Consider the following 14,634-nt stretch of genomic DNA (forward strand, 5'->3'; position numbering starts at 1 on the left):
GTAGCACCAGCCTGTATCCCAGTTCTTCTCTCAAGACTTTTCTCTCCTATAATATTGCCAGGAGAAAGCTATTACTAGACTCTCTTCATGGAACAGGTGACTGAGATTCTGAGAAGTTAAGTAACTTTCCAAAACACTCAGAGCCAATAGAAGGGGAAGCCACAAAATTAGAAGGAAGGGCTGAAGTGCGGTGTCTTTACATGTGCATCATGGCCTCCTAACGTCAGGGAATATCAAAGTGTTGAGGTTTGTTCCCCTGTGAGCAAGTGGCACTGACAATTGACAAGATACTTCTTTTACATGTGTCTTCTCCTACCACTCCACTTTCATGACTGAACAGAGATATGGGATTGCTGCTTGTGGCTTCTTGGACTTACTGCACAAAATCAGGCATTCAGAGGTGACCTAACTTTTCCTAGGATATTTTTGCAGCCAGTAAAGAAAATCAGTTCAGACTATATATGTTTTTTTTTTTCCTGCTCCCAACCCATGGTGCTACTTGACACAAAGAGATGATGGGATAAAAAGCATTCAAATAACCCTTGCTTAGAAAAGAGATCTCACACATAACCTGTTGGCAAAGATCTGGGCTTCCCATCTTCAGACCATTACTTCTTTTTGTATATATTTGGCACTCGACAATATCCCAGACACTCTTTTCGGTGCTTTGAAATATTCAACACAGGTAATCCCAAAATAACTGCATGATGTTGGTACTATGATTATTACTATTTTACAGGTGAGGAAACTGAACTTAGAGCTATTAGATACCTTACCTAAGGTCATGTACTTAAAAATCGGGTTCTGGAGTCAGATCACCAAGGTTTTGTGCTCTTGTTTTTGTGGTTTCCTACTCACTCTACCCTGTTGCCATCATTTGCCTTATTATGAGGAGGAACAGGGGTGAATGGAATACTGGGGAGGATAAGAAACATTGTCACGTCTCTGGATAGAAGTCATCTGACTTCTGTCTTGACGGCTTTCCACATCAGTGATACTATCGATGTTTAAATATGATGGCCACCAGGAGACACAGCTACTAAACCTTAAGCCCAACTACAATATCAGTTTCTGCTTGTGCAGTCATCTGTCCTGGTTTCTCTCCTATGCTCTCCAAGAGGGAGCAGACTTTATATATATATATATTTTTTTTTTTTTTCATTTGACGGAGAGAGAGAGAAAGACACACAATATATTCTATCTGCTGGTTCACTCCCCAAATTGTTAGAACAGTTGGGACTGAGCCAGGGTAGAGTCAGGAGCCTGGAGCCTGGAGCCTGGAACCCAATCCAGGTCTCAGATTGAAGCAGGGACCCAACTACTTGAGCCATCACCAGCTGCCTCCCAGAGTGCACATTAGCTTGAAGATAGAATTAGAATTGGAGCTTGGACTTCAACCCAGGTACTAAGATAGAGAATGCAAGTGTCCCAAGTGGTGTCTTAATGTTGGTGTGAAATACCCACTCTAGAGTTTTCCCTTTAAGTGAATGCACCGCCCAGCTCCTTCAGTCCACAGTGTTGCTGTGACTCATGTCCCTGTAGGTCTCCCAGCCAGCTGTACAGCTTTCCCAGGTGACTTATGAGCAGGGCATTAGCTCAGCAGTGGCCAGCCTTTCAGGCTGATTTCTCTTCACACTAGCGTCTAGGGATCAGATGCCCTGGGCCTATACCTTCGACCATCTGTCCAGTAGGCTAGAAACTACTACTCCTCAATATTTCTAGACTTCTACGCAGCATAATCAGACAAATGCAGACTACAATGTTTGGCTCAGCATTCCTCGGGTCAGGATGGTGGTGGTAGAGCGGTAGCAATTTTCAGTTTCCATGGCTCTTTAGTTATCCAATCCCAAGAGGCATCAGACCTAGTGCATAGTTCCTAGTGCCCCACGCCATCTTTGAAATCAGTAATTACACGCGGCCACTTTTTAAGTCATAGGGGACTTATTGCCAAGTGTACCTAACACAGGGTACAACGTAGAGTCAATTTAGTTGCAGTTTTCTTCCTAGTCATTATTAGATGGAATTTGCTGTACAATTGATTGCTTTTAAAACTGATGAGGGGAGTTTGGGGGGGGGGAACAAGGGAGTGAGGGAAGTGTGGTTGTCTTCTTGGAACGGTACTTAAGGAATGTGTGAAATCTGTTCTCTTTATATTAATAAAAGTTTTAAATAAGAAAAAAAAGGAAAAGTTTCATGCTTTCCTGCCTCCCATAGTAAGTATATGCACTTTCTGTACTTTTTAGCTCAACTAGGGCACTCATGAATAAAACAGTTAAAATTTTGGCTTCTTAAAAAAATGTATTCCATTTTTCCTCATCAGATTGGATTTTGGTAATGACATTTCACCATTAAATTGTTAATTTAATGTCATTCGATAAAATTTTTTGTGTATATTGAAGATGATTCAGAAATAATATTTGAATTTATAATCTAGCAAGATCGTAAAACAATATGGGGTTAGTTGCAATAGGAGCTAGTGTGTGAAGTGTGTCGGGAGAGGGGTGCATCCAGCATGGGTTACCATCATTGGCTTCACAGCCAAATGAAGCTTCCTAAGTTTATAATTCACCACATCCTAGATGGCGTTGAGTCACTGTTTAACAGGCCTGTGGCTATGGTCTTTCTTATGGTAGAAACAGAGCTGCAGTGCCCAAGTCCCTGTTTAGGGAGACTTGTCGCCTTGGATGCTGAAATTGCTATGAGCAGAGGCTTCAGCTGCCTTTTCCTGTCACTTCCCAGAGTGGCTCATCTCCATGTCCACTGATGGACTGGTTCAGTTACCGGGCCAACACAGCCCAGCTTAGGAGCGCTCTGAGAGGCCACCATTCCTCTGCCTCTTGAGGCTGTCGTTGAGCCAAGATGGCAGTCAGTCTGCTTCATTCCCATTGATGTTGTTACCAAGAATGTGTCTGGGCACCACAACCTGTGACATGTTGTCATCTGTGAAGTGTGGCATAAAATGCTTGTTTCAAAGGGTTGTTGTGGGGTTTGCATGAAATAACATTACTAAGTTACTTAGCACATAACAGGGATCCACTGCATCGAATTTATTGGTACTCTAAGAAAAGGTACCAAAGTGGAGATTAGAAACAATTCCCTAATTAAGAAATTATAAAATATCTACTAAAATAAGTGGAGTTATGTCAGCTCATCAGAAGATGAACACAGTTCTAGCAACAGACTTAGAAAACAGACATTCTGGGGGAAGATGTTATGCACAGCTACACTTGAAGGAAAAGGCTAGGAGTCTGAAAATGTGAATCCTTTTCCATTTGGCTGGAGCATAAGAAGCTGGAGTAAGTTGTGCATAATTTGTTTGAATGTGCAGGACCCCTCTGCAGAAGGTCTTGAGAATTTAATTAATCTGGTTGGAAGTGAGAATGACTGCAAGCATTTGGGACAAGGGAACATCATTTGAGTAGGACTGTAGGAAGGTAAATATGGAGGTAGCAACCTTCCTCTTGGAGTGTGGAGGCAATTGTAAAACTTTACAAGAGAGCACATAAAGGCTGAATTGTGATATGAACGATGAATATTTAAACAGGAAGAAACCATTAGGATCATTGTGTTGGAAGGTAAATTGTTAAGGTATCACAAAATGCTGAGATATGACAGAAACAGAGTTGTGTCACAGGTAAATGTAGATCTTCAAGCTAGGTTATGTGAGAGAGACTGCTTTGGGTCACTCACCTAAATGTAGAATGAAGATTTGAGGGGTGAAAATTAGAAATCTTTTTTTAGTGTGTTTTTTTTTTGGAAGTCATAGTGAAATAGTATTTTGACTGTCTTCGAGAAAAAGAACCTCAGATAATAACTGTTGATTCTAGAATCATCCATAGAAGGTCTCAAGACAAACCCTGAGGTACAAGCTCAAGAAAAGGAGGATAATTAAGATGAACACAAAGTTCTTGAGTGATCTGTATGAGAGTACTTCAAAAAGTTCATGGAAATTTGAATTAAAAGGTAGTTTAGGATGGTGCAAAATTATTAAAATCTATGCATCATTTTTTCATAGTTTGTATTTTCATGAAATCCATCACATGCGTGGATTTCAAAGAAAAAAAACTTGCACCAAAATAAACATCTTTTAATTTCATTTTCTATGAATTTTTGACATGACTTCATTTGATTTTATTATAAGCATGGCCAAGTGAATGAGATGAGAGTGCTTCATAAAGTAGGGTTGGTCACTAGCTTTTGACACGGCGGAGAAGAGATAGATGCTTCCTGAGCATTGTTATAGGAGGTTGGGTGATGAGGATGCTATTGTTCAGCTTGAAGAGTAATTCCAGTGGAGTGATAAAGGAGGAAGCTTGGCTGGGAAGGTCTAGGCGGGAGGGGCAGATGATAAAGGTTAGTAAATGGGGGTCTTTTCACTGGCAAGAGCCACTTCCTGGAGATGTTCTTGAGGAAGAAGGGTTAACATCTGAATTCCTAGGGATCATGTCTAATTCATTTAATTCTCAAACTCATCCATTAACAAGGCAGTTACTACTGTTTCCTGGTTTATCTTTAAGGGCTAAAGGCACTGAAAACGTAAGAGGCATGATGCAATTCTTAGAGTTGTGGAGCTGGGATTGATCTCAGACAGACTCTGGAGTGGCACTTGGGGCCAGTGCTGTCTCCAGTGCACTGCCTGCCTGATGCACCTAGGTTGCAGCTTTCCTATCCCTGGCCACCCAACTGAGTCTTCCAGACACCTACCACACTTCAAATACCTGGCCCTCTCTTCGTTCTTTTCCACAGGACTTACATCAGTCTCTGTCTCGCCCTCAGGCCACAGGCATTCCAGGCCAGCACATCTTGGTGGCCGTGCTCCCTGGCCTACCTACCGCCGCTGAGCTCTTTGTCCTGCCCTATCAGGATCCAGCAGGAGAAAGCAGAAGGTCGCCTGAAGAGCTTGAGCAGGTGAGTCCCCAGGAAGGATTTCCTAGGAGTCAGCTCAGCTTCTTCCTGTGGGCTGAGCCGCACCCACTGCTGAGCTGACCACAAGCGGCTTGGCTCACAGAGATTTCTAAGGAATTGACTTGGACTTAGGGCACCTGCTGTGTGTAGAGTCTTTGACTTTCTGTTCCTTTGTTTTTCATCCATAAACTGATGACCCTAACCACACCTTCATCAAAAAGCACACATAACAGTGTTTATGGTGGGGAATGGCTAAATGATTCACACTATGGCCTGCTATGTGGGAAAAACAGTGCAAGATTACTGGGGAAAAAAAAAGCAAGCAAGCAAGGACGAACAATGCGTACATGAGGAAATCGTTTAATCTTACTTTACTCACTGTCATCATCAGGGTGTCATGAGAATCAAATGACATGATATGCATGGCATCTACTTTTAAAAAGTATAACTTTGATACACATCATCAGTCTTTTTGTCATTGCTGTGCTAAGAAAGATGATTTATGTGTGTAACAAATGAGTCCCATTAGTTCCAGAGTACCTCTACTAGCTGCGTGGAGGTTTACTTTTTCCTCATTCCCACCACCTTGTAGGATATTAGTGGGCTGTATAGATGTGGTGCGTGTGTGTGTGTGTGTGTGTGTGTTTCTGTCTCCTTCCTGCCACCTTTGTGCTTTTTGTCTTCTTTCCTCATTTTAACTTCAAAGACCTCTTAGTAGTAAGGATTATGTTGTTTTTTTCATTCATTCAGTTAAAATGATCAGTCTTGGTCTGGTTACCCTTTCAAAAACCCTATGATTTGGTTTCTCAATGCTTCCAGGCAGACAGATTAAAAACAGGATTTCTCTCAACCACTAAGTAAATATTGGCTTTTCCCCCACAAGTACTTGGTGCTTTTCAGTTTACTTTGAATAAACCCATAATCCAGTCTCACAATCTCTAGCCTTCCAAACTGGCCTGAGAACCTCCTATAATAGCCTTATTGAACAACATCCCTGTGGAATGACCTACTTCTGACCGTACACCCTTCTTTTAACTGCCTCTTTCCTCACTTGACATAAGGCTCACCTCTGTCACATAAGTGTGCAAGTAATGAAGCACTGCACTGTCCTGGAACACCTTGCTGAGCCATTTTTCCTAGAGAAGTGCAGTGGAGAGCAGGCAGCCAATAACTGAGCAGATTTGCATCTGATCCAGCTCCTCTGGGACTGGCTTCCCTTTATATTCTGCACATGATTATCTGCACTGCAATTGAGTGGGAGCAAGAAGGTTGCTATTGTTTTTTATCAGAACACTGCTGAGGATCTGTGGGGGGAAGCAGATCCCTATCCAAGACCTTTATGCACGCATAGTTTCAATTGTTCCTCCTCTGGACAAGTGTTCTCTTCCTCACTGGTTTTCCATGAAATCCAGACTGTTCAAGGGTGAAAGAGAGTTCAGATTTAGAGCTTGCTATTTTCCCAAGCAGTGAATCATCTGTACATCTTTATTTCTCATACTTTCCAAACACATAATATTTTCTAGAAGATTCCCTGAGAGAAACTATGTAACTAGACTGTTCTATGAAAATCCTTAAACTTATGTGGGGACGTATCTTGCTTTGACTATGGCTTTGCTCTAGAACTCTTGTTTCCTTTTATTATCTCTGTTTTCTAAGTGCTTCCTTCAAAGGCATTCTCAGATAGCTGAGTGATGATCTTCCAGGCCGCTCAGTATCAGTCATTGGTGAACCATTTTTTCACAGACCTGAAGGCAGCTGGCTTGTTTGAAGGCAGTGTGGTTTAGCATCTGGCATACATGTAAGGGGTCTAGCATTTTGGTAGAAAGAGTATAGGCTTTGAAAAATATGCACCAGTTTTTAGTTTCCATTCTGACAATCATCGTGTCTGTTTTATAGATGAATAACATGAGGAGCAGAAAAGTTAAATAATTTAGTCACAGTCACATCCATCCCATAGGATGTATGAAAAGATTAACAAAATGATCAGGAAAGTAGTTAATTACAGTAGATGAGCAATACATAATAAGTAGGTAATGATTACATTTGTGGTCACTTTATAATAGGAATAAAAAATTTGAAAAATGTGAAAAATATTATGCTCTAAGAGACTGTTTTGTATAATCAGGGACATTTATTGGAAGAAATTATGGTAAGAGTAAGCGAAAACAAAGATTAATGAATGAAATCACACAAAACAAAGAAGAAAACAAGGGCAGTAAGAAAAGGAAAGAATGAATATGAGTAATATGAGTTCATATAAATTATGCAGATTTATGTACTTTAGGGAAAATGAGGCACCAAGATGGAGACTGTAACACTATCTGAGGAAGTTGACAACAGATCAGCCAGTTCTAAAACTGAAACAGAAGTGATCACAGTGACCACATAAATGCCAACCAGAGTATACGAGCCATTAGTGTCTTGTCGTGGAGGACATTATTTTCCTGATTGAAAAGTTCAGTTATGAAAGTGCTTCATAAAACCAAGATACACATCCAGACTGCATGAAGGCAGGGACTGGCCACCAGAAACCTCTGGTTTTCAATCAAGAAAAAGCCCTGTGATTCTTCTCTGTAATGCAGTCATGTGAACAGCATTGTAGGGAAAATCCAGAGATACGTTTCAGGCAGGGATGGATTCAGAACTACTTACATGTGTCACTAGTTTACTTCCCTCCTTTCTCTGTCTCTGTTTTCTTTGCCACTGCATGGAGAATGTGCCCAGGAATGAAGCCAACATGCAGGAAAGCAAGGATGGATACAGAAAGCCCCAGCTTCTATTTTATCCAGTTTATCAGTTTCATCCAAAAGACAGCAGCTCTCCTCTGATGACACCAGCAAGAGCCCAGGTTGTGACGCTCACTGGGCCTACAAGGGTGAAGTGGGCAACTCCTAACCAGTCCCTGCAGTCTTGGGGTTGGAGTGCTGTCAGTGACAACTCAGTTATCTTTCAGTCATCCTTGGATTAGGAGCTTAGGCTAGCACTCCTGAACCAAGTGGACTTAGAGAAGAGAAGGATATGGTTCCTCAAAGAGGGAGAACAAATGCTGGGCGGGTCAAAGATATTGACTCCTATTGTAATAAATGCTATGGAAATTGAAGATAAATGCAAATCAAAACCAAAGAACAGAATGAACCTCCTCCTTTGATGGTTACGCTTGGAAACTAAGAGGAAAGTTGAGAATGGTTTGAAGTATACCCTCTCTCCATGCTATGGCTCCTCTCTTAGAAATACGTGGTACAGAATCCCCAGCAAGAGATTAGATTAGATCCTGGCCCATGGGCCTTGAAGGATGGGAGGTCAAAGCCCCAGCCTGGCATCCCTGACTCTCCTTTCTTAGCTTACTCTGCAGTCATTCCAAGGGGAGCAAGAATACTGGCTTGGGTTGAGCTATCTTGGCTGTGAAATAAATAGAAAACTGCTTACAGTGAGAAGTATTTGGCCCTGTTATCAGTATGCTGCAGGCTGGGTTAATTAAGTGACCTCTGACTTAGAGGGTTCTACCAGTCTTTCTTTCAGATCTCGGATATGTGAGAAAAGGCTGTCTCACCCTTAGCTGGCCTCATTAAGGGCAGCACACTCTGCTGTCCTGGGAGGCCAGCTGTCCAGGTATGAAGAAACCCTGCCTCTGGGGCACTACACTCCCATGCTTCTCATTGAGTCCTGAAGGGTGAGCAGATTTGTGTTTGGCTGTCTTGGAGGAAGGAAAGACTGCCATGCTCTGTGGAGGCTGTTTTTGATGCTGTGTTAGGGAGATAAGGAGCCCACATGTTGTCTTTCAAAATCTGTAATGGGCATTGAGAAGACTTAAAAGGAACAAAAAGGACTGTGGAAAAAAATGTCAACCAGAAACAATGGATTTCCTCCCTGGCTGTTTATATCACCATACACGCTTGACAAATGTATAATCCAAAATCCAAGGAAGAAAAGAGAGGCAGATCTGAAAATGAAGAGGTCTATTGGCAGGGTTCTAAGAAACTAAAATTCATTGTACAATGTAATTAATCAACTCAGACTATTTTCTGTGTATCATCATAGCCTGCCATGGCAGTCCAGATTTTTAACATGAATTGAGTTACAAAAATACTCTTGAGTTCAATAGGAGGCCATTAAATAGGAAAGAGGTGGAAGCAAAGGAGTATGGCAGAAGGAGACAGACACTTAAAGTTGGTGGTGGAGAAAGTGGGGAAAGACTTATTTATAGACAAATTGATCCTTTGTATATGTCACTGGGAAACTCCTTAGGCATTTTAATCAAGGTGATTCTTTTGTGCTAAGAAAGAGATTTGATTAGCCAGTGATTCCTAAAACCTAGTATTTAAGCACAAAAGAGCCACCAGTGTAGCTGCCAGAGCACATTTGCACCTTGTTCTGTTTCTTTGTATTACATCTTTCAGTAACCTACCAACTGCTCTGTTGTCCATAAATGTCTCTATTTTCATGTTTGAAGGATTAATACTTTCATTTCAGTCATCTGAAAATGTGCTTTTCCCTACTGCTTTCACTGAAACTTGTTGAGATGTTAAATGTTTTCTGTGTGTGGTAATGATCACCTTTGCTAACTAAATATTTTCAGCCCACTGCCTCTGGATACATGATAGGGTTATTATATGCGTGAATCTCTTTTGGTGGGGCAGAGTGATAGGATTTATTGAGGACAGTGATTTGGTGGCAAAAGTGACATGTGTCACTTTGAAGCTGAAGAATTCAAATACTAGATGTACAGTTTTGGGAGCTCTTTTACGCTACTGTGGTGAATGGGAGTGTTGGAGATACTTGCTCCACCAGCCTGCATCACAGTATGACCATAATGAGGAAAACATCACTCCCTGCCTGCAGGAAATATGATAAATAAGCAAAAAGTATGCCTTTGTTATGTCCAGCTGCTGAGAATTCAACATTTGTTACCTCAGCCTAACCTAGTTGAATCTGATTGTTATCCTGAAACTTCACACTTTCATGAAGAAGATGGAGAATTGGTGTCCCTGCTATAACAAGTCTTCCTGGGACATGCTTTTAATGGTAGCTTTCCTGGTATTTGTATTGTGTCCTCATGGCCCCTTTAATTGGTAGTTTAAATGAAATGTGGGCTCCATTGGAATCATAAGCATATTCCACCAAATAGGCAGAAGCCAAGAAAAAGATGCTGTTTCTTTGGTCATGACTGTTTAGTTGCAGTAGAATAGAAAATGACTGCATAGGAGAACAGCAGAAGAGGAATGAGTGTATAAAAGATAAAAGAAATTTGCTCAAAAAGCACACTTGTCACAGGACAAAGGTTAAAAAAAAAGAAATTCAACTGGCTCAACACATGGCTTCACTTAAGCTCTTATTGAGTAAATTCTTGTTTTCTCATTTAGGCTGCTACCATACTTTTCTATAAATTGCGATTTATTCCTTTCTTGGCCAGAGGCTCTCCCAAAACATTACAAATTTTATTAGCTGGTGAACAGAGCGTGACAATCCCAAGGACACTTAGGGATCACCTATGCTTCTGGCCCAAAGGTTGGCATTTGGGCTGGTGTTTTAGCTGTGTGTGCTTCACAGAAGCACAAGAGATGGCAGCATAATTGATGAATTGCTACATCATTTAGCACTTAGTCGTACTTCTCTTCCAGTATCTTCTGTTCTAGCTCTCTTTGTGAACTGGTTCAAAGAACATGTTTTTAATGGAAATGCCCTAGGATTAGGAGTCAAACAAAGCTGCCATCTGGTCTCAGCTCTTCAAATATTAACTGGGTAAACTTAGATGTGTCTTGTAAGCTCTATATTCCTGTCTATGGAAAAATCAACAGTAAAACCCAAGACAAACATTGTTAAGAAAAAATAATAGAAATAAGCAAGTTTACCAACATAGTCAATTCATATATAAATATACTTTACATGTAACATAGCATGATCTGATAAACACTTCTTCAAAAGAGGCATGCTAAATATGTAAAATGTCAAAATATGTCAACAGTTTCAAACACATTTATTTGAGTAGAAAGTACATGGTTCTAATTGAAGTTATTCTGATATGGAATATAATTTCATTTAGTTTTGTTTCTTTTCCTGCTGTCTTTTCCACACAGGATGTGCTTGTTATTGAATGTCCTTTGATGCAAGTTAAATACATGAAACATATTTTCTGCTACCAGGTTATTTTTGCAGTCTGCTTAATTTTGCAGATGACTCAGATAAAGGCAATGAAGCAATGTAATAAAGCAAAACACATATAGGAAGTTAATTATCTTCACATGGACTCTTCTGGATCTTATAAATTAGAAGTATGGCGTTCTGATGAATTCCAGTTTCTGGTTTAGTTACATGTATCTCTCACTTCAGGAAAAAGTGTTCAGGGACAAGAAGGAAATATCACTTAACCTGGTTGAAAGTGAGTAGTTTTTCTCAGCAAATATATAGTTCCCTATTTCTACATGGTAATAAAACAGGTCAATTTCTTAATTGAATATGACAGGTCTTTCATATTTGAATTTTAATATTTTGGCAACTATATATTATGTAAAATAGGCATATATGTGTGTACATGTATGCATATTAACTGTTTTGTGTAAGTATTTCGTGGCCAGAACCTTTATAATAGACTTCTGCTAAAAAAAAATATTGTGGATGATTCTCGGTATCCAAGAAAAGTAGTAGTCCAATATGGAGAATAAAGTTGTGGTCAGTATAGTTTTTTTTAAAGATTTATTTTATTTTATTTGAAAGGCAGAGTTACAGAGAGTCAGAGAGAAGGAGACAGAGAGAGAGTGAGAGAGGTCTTCCCTCTGCTGGTCACTCGCCAGATGGCCGCAACAGCCAGAGCTGCGCCTATCCAGAGCCAGAAGCCAGGAGCTTCTTCTGGGTCTCCCACGTGGGTGCAGGGGCCCAAGGACTTGGACCATCTTCTACTGCTTTTCCTAGGCCATAGCAGAGAGCTGGATTGGAAGTGAAGCAGCCGGGACTTGAACTGGCACCCATATGGGATGCCGGCACTGCAGGCAGCAGCTTTACCTACTACGCCACATTGCAGGCCTTGTCAATATAGTTTTAAGAGGATTTTCCCCCAAAGCTTGTTCAATAAAATATTTAAAAGCCTGGGCTTGTACAGGATCCCAGAAGCTCCACTACAGGGCACTGAGTGTTAGTCCATGTTCCTGTCGTTCAGAAGTTCATCTGCAGGGCAATTCAGCTGCACAGCCAATCAGGGGTCTTTGCAAGGGACTCGCTCCTTCAAAATGAATCCATTAGACCCTGCTTAATTAGGAAAGGGATCAAAGAAAAGGATCAACCAACAGAAAAGCTGGAAAATGAAGAATTTAGTTAACAAAATAATGGTCTGAAATAATCTAATTAGACTTGAATAATCTAATAAACAAAATATGAAATTGATTATTGTAATAGAATGTAAAAAATAAGGAAAGGAGACCAGATTAAAAATGCCTGGAGTGCGGTTATCCCTGATAGGTTCCCAAAACTCCTCTGAAGTAGAACAGAGAAAAAGTGAGCACAGTTTTCTTCTTTAAACAAATTAACAGTTTTACCTAATACTGTTTCTACCCAAACCAGTTCCTTTGTCTCATGCTTGGGGCTAAATATTCCATGGTCTCAATTTCTTAAGTCTGTCCATTATACATGTGCTAGCCTGAGGGGCAGTGTAACTAATACCCATAAGCATGACACAAAGATGCCAACCCATGAAGTTGTAGTTGCACTTAGTTTCAGCTATATAATTTATTATTTTAGCAGATTACCCTTACCACTCCATGAATAGTCATAAAATACCTATTTCCTGAAAGCTTGTGATTCAGGAAAGGGGAAGGAAATAAAATAAATGAATGTGAATCTCACTAGAATGTATGAGCTGCATTTATCTGCCTCTCTCAAGTTCTCATGAATACAAATTTGGAGGTGAATTTTATAAAATAATATAGGTCAATTTTTAGGAGTAAAAACTTTGATTTATTCTGCCTTGGGCCAGTTGGGATGTAATGCCAGGTCACACTTAAAAATATTATATCTGCAGATTCTGTAATAAAAAAAATCATGTAAAACTCATTTATTTAATTGACCAGCATTGGGATATGTGATAATTTGGTAAACATAGTAGGTATTTCTCCGCATGATTGTTCATGGTCAGTATAACTTGGGTGGCATTAACTATGATGCTTCTTCTTTCAGGTATCAGAACTACTGATCCACAAGCTCAACCAAAACTCGGTGCACTTTGAGCTGAAACCTGGGGTCCAAGTCCTTGTCCATGCAGCTCACCTAACAGCAGGTCAGTTTCCATGTTCATGGGTTGTAGGTCATGGCTCTTGCGAAGGGAAATGCTAATTTGTGTTTCCTTCCTCATAACAAGGCTAATACCTCTGCTAGGCAGAAATCAGGTACAGTTCTTTGAGGATGCTGTGCTTGGTGTTTTCGCCTGTGGAGAGCCAGTTAGCAACAGTAGGAAGTGGTGTTTCCTGCTTAATCCCTGGCAGAAGCTCTTGGTGACTCACTAAGATCCATCGTACGTGCAAGCATTTCTCAGCAGAAATTTTGAAAATACTGTTAACCTTATGAATATTGATTTTCAAGTTCTTCCTGCAAAACCTTATTTTCAAATCATTCATGTTATAAAAATCTGCTTTCTTTAAAATTTGAAGCAGCAGAGTAGAGGTAGTGTGGGCTTAGGTGTTGCACGGGGCCATTACCAGGAAGTAAGCATTTTTTTTATTTTTTGACAGGCAGAGTGGACAGTGAGAGAGAGGGACAGAGAGAAAGGTCTTCCTTTACCGTTGGTTCACCCTCCAATGGCCGCCGTGGCCGGCACACCGTGCTAATCCGAAGGCAGGAGCCAGGTGCTTCTCTGGGTCTCCCATGGGGTGCAGGACCCAAGGACTTGGGCCATCCTCCATTGCACTCCTGGGCCACAGCAGAGAGCTGGCCTGGAAGAGGGGCAACCGGGATAGAATCCAGCGCCCCGACCAGGACTAGAACCCGGTGTGCAGGCGCCGCAAGGTGGAGGATTAGCTTAATGAGCCGCGGTGCCGGCTCAGGAAGTAAGCATTAAGTTGACAATGATCTTGCAAATCACTTAATGTCATTGAGCTTCTGTCACCTGTAAAATGTGTGTGTGGGAGTTGGAGGGGTGGCAGGGGGATTCTTCTTTAAGGCTATATAGAGATTTCAAAAATCATACAAGTAATTCTAAGCTAAATAGATACTAATAAGTAGATATTATGGTGTATTAATAATAAACTATCATTGAGTACTGACTTTTGCAGAATACTGTGCTGGCATTTCATGGAATACAAACGCCATTTGAAAATGGTCTCTGTACTCAAAAGATATGTAAATTGGTTGTGGTATGGGCAGGTTTGGAGGTGGCAGTGATTGTGGCGTTGTGGGGCACAGAGAATGGGCAGAAGGGATGTCTCAATGAGTGAAATACATACATTCTTATATACAGAGGCAACACAGCATACATAAACACTTGGAGTTTCTCTCTTTTCTTTTTGGAGCTAGATCATTGGTTTCAGTATTTATTATATTTTTCACTGTGTAACCTGAAAAGAGATACCTTCTGTTTACCTCAGAGATAGTAATAGCAGCTATGTCAGTGTGATTGTACAAAGATTAAGTTCATCCCATTAGTGCACTTAAATAGTTTCTGACACAGAGTAAACTAATCATCTTTCTTTGACTCATTTTATTATTAACAATCATTTTTTTGAAATCTAAAGCAGCAGTGAATTGTAT

General features: G+C 40.6%; 1 protein-coding gene across 7 annotated transcripts in view; it reads left to right on the forward strand.

The window, feature by feature from the left end:
* The window catches only part of SORCS1 (sortilin related VPS10 domain containing receptor 1), a 589,194-nt gene that overhangs the window by 554,347 nt on the left and 20,213 nt on the right, over nt 1-14,634 (forward strand). For all 7 annotated transcript variants that reach the window (XM_051824151.3, XM_051824146.3, XM_051824152.3 and 4 more), the window contains 2 exons: nt 4,777-4,908; nt 13,069-13,168. In XM_051824151.3, coding sequence (XP_051680111.1) covers nt 4,777-4,908; nt 13,069-13,168 — 232 coding nt within the window. The remainder of the gene's footprint in view (nt 1-4,776; nt 4,909-13,068; nt 13,169-14,634) is intronic.

Source organism: Oryctolagus cuniculus, chromosome 15, assembly GCF_051225735.1.
Source record: "Oryctolagus cuniculus isolate XC-2025 breed Fujian yellow rabbit chromosome 15, ASM5122573v1, whole genome shotgun sequence".
Taxonomy (NCBI): Eukaryota; Metazoa; Chordata; class Mammalia; order Lagomorpha; family Leporidae; genus Oryctolagus; species Oryctolagus cuniculus.